This window comes from Carya illinoinensis, chromosome 12 (genome assembly GCF_018687715.1).
Source record: "Carya illinoinensis cultivar Pawnee chromosome 12, C.illinoinensisPawnee_v1, whole genome shotgun sequence".
NCBI classification, from domain to species: Eukaryota; Viridiplantae; Streptophyta; class Magnoliopsida; order Fagales; family Juglandaceae; genus Carya; species Carya illinoinensis.
In genome coordinates this window covers 22,326,223-22,343,517 of record NC_056763.1, presented here as the reverse complement: position 1 = coordinate 22,343,517, position 17,295 = coordinate 22,326,223, and the positions used below count along the sequence as shown (strand labels likewise).

Sequence of the window (17,295 nt, the reverse complement as noted above, 5' to 3'; positions counted from 1 at the left end):
CAACAATATATACAAACAACTGAACAAGGAACCCACGTCGTTTTGGCTCTTTAAATGGCACAAACCGTCATAATAAAGACATCGGCATCGATTTGTGCAAACCCGTAACGAAATGAGTTACACGTGAACAGCCTCAGTTGTTACGTCGGCCGAACTGTTTTAGCTGTCGATTATTGGAGTAAAAGTACAAAAATTTTAACGATTTAAAGGTATAAAATGTATTTAAAAGGTGTAGCTTAGACAGTGAAATAAAATACGATGATTTTTTATAAAAATTAAATAAAATATTATTTTTTTAGTATTATTATTATTTTAATATTTGAAAATTTTGAATTATTTATTATATTTTTTATATAAATTTAAAAAATTATAATAATAAGATAAGATAAGATAAAACTATTTTAAAAATGATAAATTCTATCTCGTACTCTCACTTTTAAAAGAACACTTTTTTTTTTCTATTAAAATAATTACGTATGAATTTTTTATTTTATTTACTACGTGAAGAAATCTCATTGATTTAATTATATATATATATATATATATATATTTTGCAAATAGCAATATATTAAGCATTCGATAAAATTAAAACAAATAAAACTTACAGATGCTGCGAGGTTACACAAAATAATGTTTTTTAATTTTATTTTGTCAACATCTTGTTATACTTGTTTTATATAATATATTATTTAATAAATATTATATATAACATCAACTAATGTTATTGGAATAATAAATAAAATTGAATAATATTACTCTTCATCTTATATTTATAAGCGCTTATCCGAATCTTTTTTTTTTCTTTTTTTTCACATTTTTTAATATATTTAAATATTTTTAAAATATAAAAAAAAATACACAAATACTTTAAAAATCACTTAATCATTTAATTTAAAAAATATGCTGAACGGTACACTTGAGTGGGCAAACTAGCTTTATTCTAAATTTATTACTAGTCTTTTAACATCTGATTCAAACTGCACTCAGTAGTTACAAACTCACTTTAGACAAAAAGAGGACACAGCACAATTCTCTCTCTCAAAGAAAGTACTAAGTTTATAAGACCAGCAGAATGGAGTCTTTGTCAGGTCATTCTTATTCGAATCTTGGTGGAAACTTTCAAGCCTCTCGGATTCCACAGTTGCGTTCGACCCGATAAATGAAGTTACAAATTTAAATTCAAAGAATGACACAAAACTTCGACATCCACTTGGGACATTTGATTCAATTTTATAATAAAACATTAAAAATCATGCAGATTGACAAGCAAAACAACTTATTTTTGCAATTCAATGCACTTACCTTTCTTCCCTTGAGAATATCTTTTCAGACTCATACCTACCCAGAGAGCCTTCCTATTTCTCAATAAATGAACAAATGAACTGTACAATGGTGCCGATGCAGGGTCTCTCCTTGCTTGCTGATGAGGGTATAAAACTCCTGAATTCTCAAATGGTGGCTACTCCTGGCACAGTCACCTTGAAATTTAGGACTATAGAAATCAGCGCCAGCGGTATAGGTAAGCTCGAAACTTTAAAGGGGTGACCTCTTTTTGTTCCTTCTCTGGAGTCGGGTTGCAGCACATACCACCATTTTGCAGAGAGATCCAGGAGGATTATCCCGAGTATTCTATCGATCACAAAGAACAAAACTTCAATATTTACATCTTAACCATGTTGGTTCAAAGTTCCACTTCATGAAGGTCATCCCCAAAACTGCCATCATTCATTGGCATACGCATCAAAGAAGGCTCATTAGGCATCGATGTCGATGGGGGCATGCCCAATACTTCCCCTAAAGGTTTTAGTTCCGCTGGATTGGGAGGGCTGAATGGATCACTGAAGCTTCCACCCCACGAAGCTGTTCGCCGAGAGTAAGGAGAGACAGAGGCCTTGCCATTTGTTGCTACTCTGCCTGGGACGTTACCCATGCTAGGGAACCTCTGCATTGTCATTGATGATGAAGGCACAGGAGACAGGAACGAGTCATTGGCAATGGATGTTGAAGGATCCTCATTGGTTGGAGTTCCTTCTTGCCCCTTTTCTGCAATAGCCTCCATTGTCTGTTCACCTGATGATGCTGGGGTGGGAATAAAAAACTTTGCATTTGCAGCAACAGCAGGCTTAACGGATGGCACAGATGGTGACTGGAACATGCTTGCAGGGTTTCCACCACCTTGGTTGAAGGTGTCCACGTACCTGCCAAAAGCCAGTGCATTAGTTTATCAAGCTTAAATTGTGATCTCCGATGACACTCCAATTTGTCATTGGAGAAACAAAGAAAAGATAATGGACCTTTAGATGGGGGCTGCACTCCATAGGTTTTCATACATTAAGAAGTGTAACGAGAGCTTTCTAAGTCAATTGTTCACTTAATCTGATTTTGATTATCACCTTGTAAAGGGTTGAGCTCGACATTGTTTAGTTGTGGTGGTAGCATGGTCGTTTACTTTTTTAAATAAAGGAAAAAGGAGAGCATAAACTTCTTTCAGGGTTACCTTGAACGTACACCCATTCTTCCCCGAGCTGAAAAGTGATTTGAGCCAGATGGAATAGATGGGATTCCTGAACTATGCTCTGAAGGAGTAGGATTTTTATAATCTGGACTCTGATTCATCAAAGTCCCTTCTGTCTGTAATGTGGAATTCGAGTTGTAATCTGTCGTACCATTCTGGAAGGCTGCCATTGTTGGTGGGGGAGGAGGCAAGGCAGCTTCTTCAGCTGGGAGTTCAGCACCTTCCTCGACCCATCTCTTCAGCTTTTCATCATAATAGAATTTATTCTTATCACCCAGTTTAGCCTTCAGCATCAGTGCAAAAAAAAAAAAAAGAAGAAGCCATTTATGGGGGGTACCAAGAGAAAACAAACATGCTACTCAAGAAAAACAATTAAGAAAAAAATGGAGAGAAATCCAAAGAACAGCTCATTTTCAAGAGACTACCTGTCGATCTGAGCGAGGCCTTATAACTAGCCCGACAGTCTTTTGCAGCAACTGTGAGCCAAAACCAAAGCCAGCAAAGCGTGAAGCTTTGCCTTGTTTGTTTGCCAAGGCCATACCTTTTGATGAATCAACCTGTTCCTATCATGGATTAGTAAAACTTCATAAATTTTATTTAACTAGGTGAACAGACGACAGAGTTAGTTGGGAGATAACATATACCTGTCTTGGAGTCCTACCAAAGTCTGGCTCTGAAACACTTCTATTGGCCATTGTCATTCTATTGCCACCGGCTGTCCAATCACTTATGGGCTCCATTGAAGCAGAAGGCACTAACGATGACATGGCCATTGTCGACTGACTAGATGATACTCTAGGGCCGGTTGGCTGGGGATAATGTTCATTAACTGGAACACTTCCTTGAGATGTTGATGGTGCAGGTGGTGGGAGACCCCCAACAACACGATGTGCAGTACTATCAAAAAAGTTAAGCAATTTCCCAACTAATTTAGCTGGAGCCAAATTTGTGGCGTATCCACCCTGCAAATAGAATGTTCATTGATGGATCAGCACTAGTAGCTTAAGAGTCAGGACTATACACTAATAGGACTAAGTACCTGTTGATGGGTTCTGATCCTCTCCTCAAGAGATAACACTAATTGTTTCCATGTTTCTACTTCGGGTGCTCGACCAATCTTCAAAGACTTCAATACCGCTTGACAGTATCTGAGCTAACCTCACCATGTTAAACAAAAAATACATAGAACCGGATGACAAAATTCCATTAGGCATCAAAATGAAACAATTCCTACTTACTTCAAAGAGTCTGAAACCTTCCCCACTTCAGCTAGCATGTGTGCATATATGATCTTATATGGTTGAAATGACAGCAGGACATACTGAGAGTTCCCAAGCACCTTGGAATATTCATATAACTCGGTCCTCTGTCCAATGCAAGCAAGTTTATTTTCCATAAAAAAATTAAAAAAAATAAAGCATCATTTACTAAAATTAATGTAAGGGGATGATAAGTGCTTGAGAAAATGACAAGGATGCTGGGATTGACAACCACAAGAACATCTGAGCTAAGGTTAGTCAAAGCAATAAAACAAGAAACACGAGAGTGAATCAAGCATATGGTTTTGACTTGAAAACAATTCTACAATGACAGTGGAAAGGAGTCCAACATAAAAAGCGTAGACAACCATTTCAAGGTTATGCGTACATATACAAATAATATATAAAAGAGTTTTACTACTCATCATCCCTACACACCAAACTTATTTTTTATTTATATTTTTTGGTTTTATTCTTCCTAAACTAAACTGAGTTCTTCTACTCATCATCCATCTACCACACATTTGCTACGGACAAAAATTAAAAATAAAAAATAAAAATTATGTGTGGTGTGTGGTGCGGGGATGATTAGTTGAATTTTTCTATATAAAATGAAGCTCCACTCCAAATGTCTAATTTCAACCCTGCAATCTCCAAGAAAGTGAAACCATCACGCAACTACTAGAATTCCGGAACTCATAAATTTGAATAAGCAAGCTCCACACAACAGCATCAACAGAACAAATATATTTGAAATTTTTGGAAGACAACTTGGAATGCCAACTAGAATCTGAAAGCACCTGAATAGCCCCTGGACTAGCATACGTTCGAGGAAATTTCCAATGATCTGCTCCAATTAGACAGAGTCTGGCACTGTCTGAATACGACTCAAAGTTTGCTTCCGCAACTAAATAGCAGATGTGTGCAGCAGTAATCTGAAACAGAACTCATCTTAGCTTAAAGAATAAAAAGGTTTTCCAAAAGAAAATGCAATAAAAAAAGTAAATTGCCACAAGTGAAATAGTACCTCACTTCTTTCCTTCAACAGGCAATCTCCAAGATGAATAAGTACTAGTTCATCGTCTTTTGTTCTGTTTACAGTTATTACAGCCAAATTTTCCTCCCAGTCATCAAGCATAAAATTGGCTCCAATCTGTAGTTTCTCCATGAGAAGAGTAGGTCAGTTCCAAGTCAGAGACACTAACAGAATACTTTGCTTCAAGTTATATGACAAAACGATAACTGCTCGATTAGGGGTTTGAGCCCTAGAAATTGTATTGCATGAGATTTCAGGTAAAGCTTGTTTTATGCATCCTACTAGCTTAACAATACATATATGGGTATGTCCTTGTGGATGAAAACTTACGTATAAAAAAAAAATATGGGTATGTCCTAAAAACAAAATATAATTGGAACATCTTTTTTATTTTTGATAAGTAAGAATGTAATTGGAATATTTTGCAGGGCAAGGTGATCCAAAAAATGGATCCTCTTTTAGCTTGTCCTTAATAGGATACCATTACCTTGCTATAGTGCTACCTTTCTTTCCTTAAATTCTTAAGTGCAGGTGTCCTGGGGTTGCAACCCCTCTGTGCTTCTTCAACGAGATAACATTACTTATGAAACAAAATACTGAAGGAAAAATTGTCTATACCAAAACATATAATATTATATACTGTTAGAAAGAAAAAAGATCATGTAACATGCATAACGTAGCTAACAATCAACTGCGATGAACGTTCTTAAATCAATATATCACCTTTGTAGGCTGTTGATGCAAACTAAAACCACCCAAGAGACCAGAATCAGTTGTGTCTGAAGAAAAAACTTCTGCTGGCTGCCCTGCAATTAGTAGGCATAAAGTACGGAGAGGTGATCCTGCAACCAGCTGGCGAACTGCCATTTGCTTCACAGCATCAACATAGAACTGCATTGGTCCGAGCCAACATCCCCACCCCAAAGAAGTAAAAGAAAAAGGGGAGAGATTTAAGCACAAAACTCTCACTACTTAACAAATGCAAGCATCTGGATAGACTGAACAGGGCATCAAACCTGATCACCAAGCTGTGAAGCAAGCACCAGTGCAGGTCCCCACAACTGACCTTCTAGTGCACATTGGAGAGCTTCTCTCTTTCTACCAGAAACGAGAAAATTTTGTACCTCAGAAGCAGTTGCCTGTGATGTACATCAAAATCTATTACAAAATTGAAAAATTGGGGGAAATGGAGGAGAAAGGCAAAGCAATTTATTGCATACCATTAGTTGTCCTTCAGAAGGCAATTTCTGCAGATAGTGGCTAAGAGCCCCGTCCTCCTTGAATTGTGCACCATTCTTTTTGGCAGATGCAAAAAGTTTGGCAACCGCTAATTCAGGAGAATCATTTTCCTATTGACAATACAGAGTAAAAATTACCAAATGCCTATTAAAATAACCCAGACTGATCTTAAAGGATACAAACAGCTGGAAACATGCGCAACAAAAATAACGAATGATTATCCCTGACTTCTTTTTTTTTTTTTTTTTTTTTTTGTTAGGTAAAAAACAAATTATCCCTGCTTCTGAAAGCATTACATGAGAAAGGAACGTCATATGGGAAATCCCTTCATTCTGACATTCAAACCGTACCCTGGTTTTACAAGCTTACCAGCTCAATACACCTCCAGAATGCTTACTGCAATTATTATACTTATCTTTGATATTGGATATATAATAGACGCTAAAAAGTTCTGATCAAATCAAAAGCAATTATAAATGAAAAAGTTTGATTTACCTTCAAAACAACATCAGCACCAAAAGAAGATCGAAGTTTTCCATAATGCTGGCAAGCTATCTTAAGCAAAGAGAAAAGCAACCTCACTACTTTGTCTTTTTTATATTCCATGTTGGATGATTCACAGCTTGTTATCCTCTCATCAATCCATTTGTTCAACTCTCTACTTCCAACACTCCCACCAGCCAATGGACCTGGAAAGGATTGTTGGCACAGAGTATGAAAATAACAAGACGCACCCAATCCAAGGCTTGAAGCAGCAGTGTTTCCTAAGACAACTTCCATCAAGTTCATAACAGAAATTGAGCCTCCTACAGGATCCTTCACATAAAACAAAAATAGATTATTAGCCCTTTCATATATCAATACTAACATGTTCCTTTTTGCTAGGTCTCTCAGATAACTGAGAGGAAGGAAGAAAATATATTGGGGGTTTTTCCAATAAATAATCCTTAAAATTTTTTTAAAGGAAAACAAATATCGGTTTTTCTAGGTTGTTAAAATTTCTTGATCGGTAGGAAAAAAATGTCTTGGAAACGAAGGAGCAGAAAATTCCCAAAAGTATTTGATGTTTTAACAAAAAAACTGTCTTATTGATGGGATACCAGGTCTCGACAATTAACCCAGAAAGAACAACTTGCAGAAATGCAGTGTTGTTTCCGTATCTCTGTCATTTGGCAACCAAAAACAGCATCAAGAAAAATAGGAAAAAATTCCAAGGCCTAACCTGGCTTCCATACGATGAGCTACTGAGAGAACTACTATCTTTCATTACAATGAGTTTTCCGCCAAACCCAAACGTTACCAGAGCATGTGGAGGACGCCCAGCAGACGATCTTCCTACATTGGGAGCATAAGAAGTCTGATGACCACTCCCAAAGGATTGGTGCGAAACATTTACGTTTTTCTGACTGTCAAAGTAACTGTTCGAGAATTGTGTTTGTGCGTCCAGCTTCGCATTTTCCTGATTGAAGTTCCCATCAGGGCTAAGGCTTTTGAATTCAACAGTCCCATTAACCTTATCGTAAGTCTGACTTGCTCCATCGTACATTGAAACTGTTCCGAAGGAACTAAAAGACTTCTGTTGCTTAACGTTCACAGAAACCTTAGAGCCATAAGAATTATCCATTTGCTGTTTTCCACTCAAAGTTGTAAAAGCCGCACTCTTTGGAAAAGCTTCCCATGCATTCAAATCCTTCTGATAATTATTGTCGTAAGCCCCAGCCCAGCTTTGATCCGCGCCTTGGCTTACAAAACCTTGTCCATAATTGTCAGTTTGAAAGTACTCACCATTTAAGCTATTATTATTCTGCTGAAGACTACCAGAGGAAACAAACCCATTCTGATGCTGCTGATCATGGGTCTGTGCGGTTGATAGAACGGAGGAAGTGTACGTATCCAAAGCGCGCCATTCTTGCGCAATTGTGTCATAAAACCAGCCGGGGTACTGAGGATCAAAAACCATATGATCCGGGTACACGTTATTCCCTTGGGAAACCTGACTCCAGTTAGACGCACACTCAGTCGAGCTAGTTTCAGTCACAGTTCCCACAGCTGAGTGAGCAGCTTGCTGCATGTAAGAAACCTCCGTTTTACCATCAGAAACAGAGCCCCGATCAGTTGCCGAATCACGAGTATCCGCTGCCATACTTTCATATCCATCGACTTGATACCATTGCCCTGTATTGGGATCATACTTCCACCCAGGATAGAGATTATCCCAGTACTGGCTATCTTTTAAATCCTGCACATTCGTACTTTGTTCCGTTGATGCACCATGAATTTGACTCTCCTGATAATGCGCATAATTGACCAAATTATTCATACCATCAGCTCCAAATTTTTTATTGGCCGATTCAATTTCCGCTTTGCTATTCAAGTTATCGCCCACATTTCCCGGGAAGCCACTGGAATCACATTCCAATTCATTGAAAAAATCGGAATACGATCCAAACCCTTCACTGCCATTCTGCTCCGTGTCCGCATGAAAAGAATTCCAGCCCACCTCCTTAACCCTAGAGCCCCCGGATCCACTGCTCTTGCTCACAGTCAAATCCGGTGTTAATCCGGATCCAATCCCATCATTACTCGACTCCATTATCCTATCATGCTCAACCGAATTGGATGAAATCAATAAATTCCTCTCATCAGCGTGAGCACCCAACAACTCTGCAGCTTCATCCACACAATCCTTCTCACTTTTCGATCCAGAATCCAACATGTTATCTTCATCACCGCCGCGACTGCCACCCCCCACATCCTCATATGCATTTCCAACCTCACCGATGCTCAAATTCGCGAACGCTTTCGCGTCGTCAGAATCATTACCGTCAGCAAACTGGGGTTTTGATCTGCTGGCGGTGGTGGAGGACTCGAACTCATCGTCGACCAGTTTGTCAAAGAAATCTTCGTCCGTCTGATCCTCCACCAGGAATGGAGGATTCGAAGCCATTTAGCAAACCCTAACCCTCCCCGATCCCTCTCGATCCCACCTAAATTCGAACAAATCACGGCCAATAGCCCCCGAATCTTTTACGATGAGAAGTGAGACCTCGAAACTCGAGCTGGAATGTAAACTAACCCTCGAGATCCGAAGACGCAGCGCAGGATTTCACCTCAAAATCTTAGTTTCCCCGAAACCTAACCCAAAATCGAAGATATACATCCCACAAACGAACAGGATCTACAGTTTGTACCGTCGTTGCGATACTAGAACCATAAATCAAGCAGAATGCACCAAAATTCTGCAAGTTTCTGCTTGAATTCAACGCATAGAGTTGAGGCGAAAGAAACTAATTCATAAAAAGCCAAAAATAACTTACAGATCGAGAGGAGGAGATGGCGAAGAGAAACAAATAGAATGGGAGAGAGAGTCTCGAGAGCAGAGGACGGGCCTCAATACCGCACCCACCAAGTGCTTCGTGTATTCCATTTTATTTTTACTTTCTTATATTTTTCTATCTTTTATAATTATTTTCTACTCTGTGTGCCTTTTTTTTTTTAATTAATTTCTCGGTTTTAAATTTATTTATTTTCCTGCAGGGCCGGAAATGTTGGTGAACATTACGTGGAGGGATCGTAAAAGCCATTTTCCTTTGCCCCTATCGTTTTTCTGTTTCCGCTCTCTTTACCGAGTGTTGCTAGAGTCACCGAAGACTACCCACCGAATATCCATCAAATGAAGTTTTTTTTTTTTTTTCAACCATTTTTATATTTTTAAATATTTTTTTAAAAAAATTTAAGATATTATATAGAAAATTTTACTTAATCAATAAGTCAAAAAAATAAAAATAAAAAAATATATTCGGTAGACTTTTGGGATCCCAAATTCGAGACCCCAAGCATTTCTCTATTTTGTCAACAATAATAAAATATTTTGAGTGAGATATTTTATTGAGTTTTAAGTAAAAAAAATTTTAAAAACAAATAAAATATATTTTAAAATAAATTGCATTGCAGTTAGTTAAAGTGAATAGATAAAATTTAAAACTGTTTATATATGATTTCTTAATATAATTTTTGTTTTTAAATTTGTAAAAATTGTATTTATTTTTATATTTTATTTAAAATATATAAAATCTATATGATTTTTAAAATAAAAAAATATTTTATACTTGAGTGATGTTCAGAAATGATATTATTAAAAATTTTGAAATTTTGAGAATTTTCGTATTTGCCGAACATCCCATAATTTCTGACTTTTATAATAAGTAGATGAAACTAGATGAGATGATATGGTTTAGTTTTGGTAACCAAATCAGGCTTAGTAATAAAATATTTTATTAAGTTTTAAGTAAAAATTAATAAAATATTTTTTAAAATAAGTTGTATTAGAGTTAGTTAAAGTGAATAGGTAAAATTAAAAAATATTTTATTGAGTTTATATATGATTTCTTAATATCATTTTCATTTTGAAATTTGTAAAAATTGTATTGATTTTTGTGTATTGTTTAAAGTTTGTAAAATCCGTATTAACTTTTGTGTGTGAATAATGATTAGATAATTATTAAAAGAAAAATTTTTAAATAAAAAAGTATTTTATGCTTAAATGATGTTTGGAAATAAAATTATTAGAAGTTTTGATTATTTTGAGAATTCTTGTGGTTGCCAAACATCCCATAGTTTTTGACTTTTGCAATATTTAATACATGTTTGTGATTGCGGTAAGAAATATAACTTATAATTTTAAAATTTATAACTTATAAATTAAGTAATAAGTTTTATTTTTACAAAAATTATTTACTGTTTGGTAATCATATATTTGTATGGAAACAAGCTAAAAAAATATTTTCTAATGTAGAAATAATGATCATTGATCTTTTAAAAATTATGACTATATTTTTAAAAGTTTGAAAATTGTAATTATCTAAAAATCGTATGAGCATTTTCACCCATTAATAATCTTTGGAAAAATATAGTTACAAGCATAATCGTGCACTAATCTGTGCACTAATATGATGTAATTGGTCAAAAAGTAGATTTTATTGAAAACAGTATTAATTTAAATTTTAAGTATGGATAAATCAGTATTGATACACAGATTAGTGCGCGACTGTGCTTGTATGTAGCAAAACTTATTTATTTGAGATTAAAACATAATTTAATATACAACACTCAAACAATCCAAATTTTCTATTACTAAACTTTTAAGGCTATTTAAACAGTTTTTAAAACTCCTAACTAATCCCAAATAGGCCCTTAATTATCTATATTAAAATTTATAAAGTATATGACTCACTAAGAGTTTCTTGGTGTCTAGTTCTACATGGACAAAACTAGGAAATCGAGAATGGTGCCCTTATATTGTACAGACAAGTATAAATATATTTTTTTTATTTTTTAATTATTTTTTAAAAAATGTGAAAAAATAAAAATTTACTGATCATCACCTTTTTAACCATTAATTAAAAATATAAGAATCACAATCAATCACAATTATCGGTCTAAGTAGCATTTTTCGTTCCACATTCCCATCGAATGGCTCCACATTTCAAGTGTCGCATAACTCACACCCTGCTGCTAAGGCGTCTGACTCTCTCACACCACCACTTATTACTATGGCGGACTTTTTGGCCAACAGCTTCAATGCTTCATGCTGTAGAATTATGGAGAACGAAGATGAAAGAAAATTGGGACAGATTCAACGATACGGCGACACTCCTAAGAGTATATTTATCCCACACTCATCGTGTACAAATGGTTTCTATTTATTGATCATGAAGTACTGGTTGATAAGAGACACAATCATTAACTTGTGGGATAAAAGCTAACACTGCAAGAAAGGCAAGGGCAACTTATTGGGTAGATGCTAGCTGCCTATGGCCCTAATCCCCTAAGATTGTACCATATGATTTTAGACAGTCCACTCAAAAGCTAACACTGCCTCCCAACTTACAATATGGGGATCGTGTGCTCGAAATAGAAAACTTACAACAATCCTCAGTACACTTTAGCACCAACTTTGGAGGGAATATGTATTGGAAGGGATGTTAACACTCCGTATTGGGCTGATCCTAAAAGGCCTAACGGCCGAAGCTTAATTTGACCTACTAATCAGGATAAGAAGAGGAAGGCTCAAGGCCAGCATGGGAAGAGATTCGATGCGGGAGGATGACACAGCATTTGCAACAACACGGCAATGTGCGCACACGCCACAATAGATGAAACAAAAAAGTGATTGATGGAACCTAAAGTTTTAGTCTTCTTCTTTTGTATTTTAGGACCTCCTTTTATTTTGAAATTTTTTTTTTAAAGAAGATGGCGATGAGATAAAATAGTTTTAAACGAAAGTTTAATAAAATATTTTTAAAATATTATTTTTTAATATTATTATTATTATTTTGATATTAAAAAAATGAATTGAGATTTTAAAATGTTAAATTATTTATTATATTTTTTGTGAAAATTTAAAAAAATTATAATGATGAAATGAGATGAATTGAGATATTTTTCGAATTCAAAAAAGGCCTTAAAAGTTCCCTCTACCACTTTTGTTTTTGTTTTTGTTTTTGTTTTTATTTTTATTTATAAATAAACCATGTGATACCACATGTGGTGCCAAGAGTTATATGGTGTCATGTGGCATCAGATGACCTGGTAGCAATAGTAAATATAAAATCTGAAGAGACTTCCCTCCGAGGCAAGATATATATACTTGGGATGAAACTTCCCAACATTAAGCGCCAGCTTTAAGGGGCATGCATGGCTCAATTCCTCCCCCTCACACCTGATCATATATTTAATTAATAATACTCCACTTTTGAGACGTTGGTTTCGGGCTTTTTAATATTATTTAGCGTAACCATCCGGATGTTCGAGGGACGTTGTAAACACAATTAGGTACCATCGATATATCCTTAACAAACAAAAATAAATAGGAAAGGCCGATTACAGAAAAATCTGGATCTGAAACGTCCTATCGAGTTTTCTCAAAACAATATTACAACCCACGATCCATAATGTATGCGAAAAGAGAGATCGAGGACATGTGTTTCGTGCAGCAACACATGATTTTCAAGACTACTCTCACTCTCTCTCTCTCTCTCTCTCTCTCTCTCTTTCTCTCTTGTGTGTATCACAATTTACACGACTCGCCTACCTTGCATGAAAGACGGTCCTCTTGTTTCTTTTTCTTTTTCTTTTAACAAAAAAGTGTTAGATGTGTATACATCATTCTTATACAAATAAGTCTATATTATACTAATATTACGGCCTTGTTCGCTTTCGCAAAACTTTCAATTTATCTCATCTCATCTTATCTCATCTTAATCATTATATCATTTTCAAATCTCCATACAAAATAAAATAAACAATTTAACTTTTTTAAATCCTAATATAGAAATAATATATTCTATTCAATTTATCTCATCTCATTTCTAAAAATAAACGAGACAATGTACTGTGTCAGATTTACTTTATAATAAAAATATATTATAATTTTGTATATAATTTGTATTTATTTTAAGCATTTTTCTTTTTTTTAATACTTCTACTTGTAAGCAGGTATGGAGGACTAATTGCTAATCTTTTACATTATTGACATTACATAATTTAATTTATAAAATATTTTTTTTATAAATAAAATATTATCATATTAGCTTTGCAAATGGTGCGTCCTCCACACCAACTTAAAAATAGATTTATGTTTTATGTTTTTTTATAAGTAAAGTACTTTTCTTGTTTTTTTAAAATTATTTATAATACCTCTTTGAATTGTATGCTCTTACAACCGATATTATTGTTTTAAATAAGATAAATATTTTGTACTAGTCTTAAATAAATAAACTCCCTACAAGCCCATATAAAAAAGTAAACTACACTTTCAAAAAGTATAAAAATAACTATTTTTATAAGTGAAATCCATTCTTTTATAATAAAAAAATTTGTATGAGCCTTATCTATTTTGAAATTTATAAAATGTCCAAGTATGAGGCGCTAAGACCCAAATCTTAACATATATATGTTACTATATTCATGTTATTGATGGTGTAAAACACGTACTTAATATATATATATACACTAGTAGAATGAAAACGTTCAAGGGACGTTTGCTTAGTGGAGGTAAAATATAAATGTAAAATTTTTCTATGAAAACAAATAATAGTATAAAAGAAAAACACAACAATTGTATTAAAATAACTATATATCTAAGAAATTAGAACATAACAAGTTGTCTCTTACAATAATAATAGATTGTGGCATCAAAAGACATGCACTATGGTCGAAAGCCTGATGTACAACCTTCACTGCTAAATCAACATAAAATAATAACAAAAAAAATGTATTCATTACAATACAACATAAAGGTTTTGGTTTTAAAATTGTAATAACTTAAAACATAGTAAATTACTTTATTTTAAGCAGATCTCCATTCATACTATGCAAACAGTTATCAATCATAGTCAATTATGTTTTTACTTATTACTTTAAAAATACAATCATGGAAAATTCTATTTTGTTGGTGATTTTGTGCCTAGATACATGAAAGATTTGCAAAACCTAGTTATAACTATGGGAGGTACTGTTTTGAAAAGTAAAGAAGAGCTATCTCAATTACTCCAAGAAGTCAGTGCAACTTACAAAGCAAGTTTGCCTAATTGGGTGAGACAAAATTTTTAATAAAAATAATATGATTTTTGTGACGCCCCCAAATCCCCACGCCCGAACACGGGGAAATCGAGACGTCCGGATGGTGACAACCCGGGTCACCATCCCATCGACGGGTACCAAGTGTGTGCAAAGGCAACAAATGTGCAAAAGGAAACGCAGCGGATAACGAAAGTCATATAACTAAGTACCAGAATTTTTTTCTTAATGTAATACAAGCTGTTTAAAACATACGTAAATAAAATATTACAAAAACCCAAATACAGTTTTAAACAAATATAAAACATATCATCAGCAACCCGGCGAAGCCGCATCCTCGGGCTCAGCCTCCTCCTCCTCATCCTCATCACCTGCACCAAAAGCTACGGAACCACAAATGGTTCCGCAGGTAAGCAAAACCCAAACACTACCAGATAAAAACACATAAAACTCGAACAAGATGCATGAAACATGCCCAATGCACAAAGCCCATAAAAACACCCGTTTTCCACACACGCCAAAAACCCATTTGACCTCTCAAACCATTATCCAATCTTAACCGCATGCACCATGACCTCCCCTAGGGGTCATCCGCACACCCTGGCTCCAGTGCCACACCGCAGAGTACCACCACGCATGTGACACCTAACGAGCGATGCCCAGTTCCGTGCCCCGCACATTCGTAGCCAAGCATCCTCTAACCCTCACCAGCAAAGGGTCACGGAGTCGGTGCGTAGGGCGATGCCCGGTTCCGCGCCCGGCACGTTCGTAGCCAAGCAACCCCTAGCCCCCGCTCCCGTCGTCTAGCGACAACTCAGGGGACGTCACTCAGTTTATTCCGCTCCCGAGTGACCAGAGGAGCTCCACCGGGATAATAACCCATCCCGGCTTGGGCTCGTGATACCCACGCACCCGTAAAACCACTCACGCCAATACACAGGCTTTTCATACAAATCCACAAACACACGTGCATGCACCATGTAATGTCATAACAATGCATAATAAAATAATCCAACAATCATAAATCAAATAAACAGGCAACTCCGTCCTCCATCCATCCGACCCCCGAAACTCCTCGGACTCAGTCCGGAATCAACAACCAACAACAGTAAATAATTGAATGAGCAATATATATTAAAATCTGAAAATAAGGTTTGGAAAATACTTATAGCGCTATATGGCAATTTTAGAAAACAAGCGGCGTTGCAAACGGCGGAGGAAAAGCAACGTAACAGTGTAATTTACACTGTTGCCGTGGGTAATAAATTACCCACTTTCGAACGAGGACAAACCAAAGCTCGGGATTGATAGGGAATGGTCTTGAGATATTTATGAAGCTAAAGGAAACGAGTTTTGGCCGTGGGTGGTGGTGGAAACGGCGGTCGAAGGCCAAAAAGGGGCTGAACGGAGATGAGCTCGTGGGAGCTACTCCGGCAACGGATCGGGGCCAAAATTAGGTGGGTTAGGTCGGCAAGAGGTAGGGGAAGAAGCTGTGAAGAGATGGTGGCCGGAGGTGGTGCGACGGCGCCGGAATCGGTGAAAAACCGTGTGGCTTCAAAGGGCTTTTCCGGCCAAACGGCCAGCCGGATGGGGGAGATATTTGGTGGGAAGGTGCGCCGGAGGGAGGGGGTTCGAACAAGACTGGCGGCGAGCCAAACGGTGGCCGGACGGCGGCGGTCTAGGCTGAAGAAGATTCCGGCGACATGGGCAAAAACAGAGCAGGTGCAGCGACTTCCGGCGGCTCTCGAAAGCTAACGGCTGGTCCAATGACTCTGAAAATTGGTGAGGATGATCTATGGTGGAAGGGGAAGAGAATGGTGGTGACGGTGCATCAAACGGTGGCCGGACGGCGGAGAACCGGCCGGTCAAAGGGGCAGCGACGGGATGGATAAATGAGAAAAAAACGCACGGGGGGGAGGGGTCGACGCACGGGAAGAAAAGCAGGAGAAGAAAAAGAAAAAAAGAAAAAAAAGAAAGAAGAAGAAAAAGGAAAGAGAGAAAGGAAAAAGGAAAAAGATGTGAAAAGAAATGAGGTCCAATCCTCACTCCGGGAAAACAAAACAAACCGCCGAAAAAAGATTAAAAACCACAAAACAACTAAAAGAAATAAAACACAACATCAAGTAAATTAAAAACCAATTTTAAAACGCATGTAAATTAAAATAATAAACTAATATATTAATTAAAATAAAAACAACCATTTCAGCGAAAATCCACTCAAAAGCGGGTCGTCACATCCTCCCCTCCTTAAAAACAAATTTCGTCCTCGAAATTTGCAAGATCAACCATCAGCGCCAAGCAGAATACAATATACAACTCAGATTATACTTTGAGAAAATGATACCATCAACCAATTCCACATAAGTATGAATAAAGCTCTCCTCAAATATACTCCTATAAGCAATTCCATCACATTTGCACTAATCTCCCAGAGACGCATCACGTCTAGAACTCTTAAAGTGGCCACATAAACAGAAATCACTACATCCACAAGAATTTCAAAACCGCACCCAAGTAAATTCCAACAATTAGTATCTTTCCACAATAAACTGTGTTAACCTCAATCAGCTCCTGTGTTATAACCTCCAAACCTTCATTATACACTATCTCTTGGTAACCTAATAATCACTTCCAAAATAAACTATCAATCAACATAATTTGTACAA

The 17,295-nt window shown here is 36.3% G+C and overlaps 1 protein-coding gene across 2 annotated transcripts; it reads right to left on the bottom strand.

The window, feature by feature from the left end:
* Nucleotides 1-1,051: 1,051 nt before the first annotated feature.
* On the bottom strand, nucleotides 1,052-9,478 carry LOC122289426 (protein transport protein SEC16B homolog). Of its 2 annotated transcripts, none has more exons than XM_043096395.1 (13): nucleotides 7,272-9,478; nucleotides 6,545-6,865; nucleotides 6,031-6,159; nucleotides 5,827-5,949; nucleotides 5,534-5,701; nucleotides 4,802-4,927; nucleotides 4,575-4,709; nucleotides 3,754-3,881; nucleotides 3,555-3,663; nucleotides 3,160-3,477; nucleotides 2,941-3,078; nucleotides 2,498-2,799; nucleotides 1,052-2,198 (listed from the first exon to the last, which is right to left on the bottom strand). In XM_043096395.1, exons 1-13 carry the CDS (start codon nucleotides 8,994-8,996, stop codon nucleotides 1,682-1,684), a joined length of 4,239 nt encoding a protein of 1,412 aa, XP_042952329.1. In that variant the 5' UTR covers nucleotides 8,997-9,478; the 3' UTR covers nucleotides 1,052-1,681. The 2 variants fall into 2 exon arrangements, with proteins under 2 accessions (XP_042952329.1, XP_042952330.1); XM_043096396.1 differs by having other exon boundaries at nucleotides 2,941-3,072.
* Nucleotides 9,479-17,295: the final 7,817 nt, after the last annotated feature.

Bases quoted from the DNA above. Each gene is read 5' to 3' on its own strand.
- LOC122289426 (XM_043096395.1), bottom strand. From the start codon at position 8,996: ATGGCTTCGAATCCTCCATTCCTGGTGGAGGATCAGACGGACGAAGAT. The intron at 3,664-3,753 runs GTAAGTAGGAAT...AGGTTAGCTCAG, and splicing joins AAGGTTTCAGACTCTTTGAA to ATACTGTCAAGCGGTATTGA. The intron at 2,199-2,497 runs GTAACCCTGAAA...GGCTTTTGGCAG, and splicing joins AGAATGGGTGTACGTTCAAG to GTACGTGGACACCTTCAACC.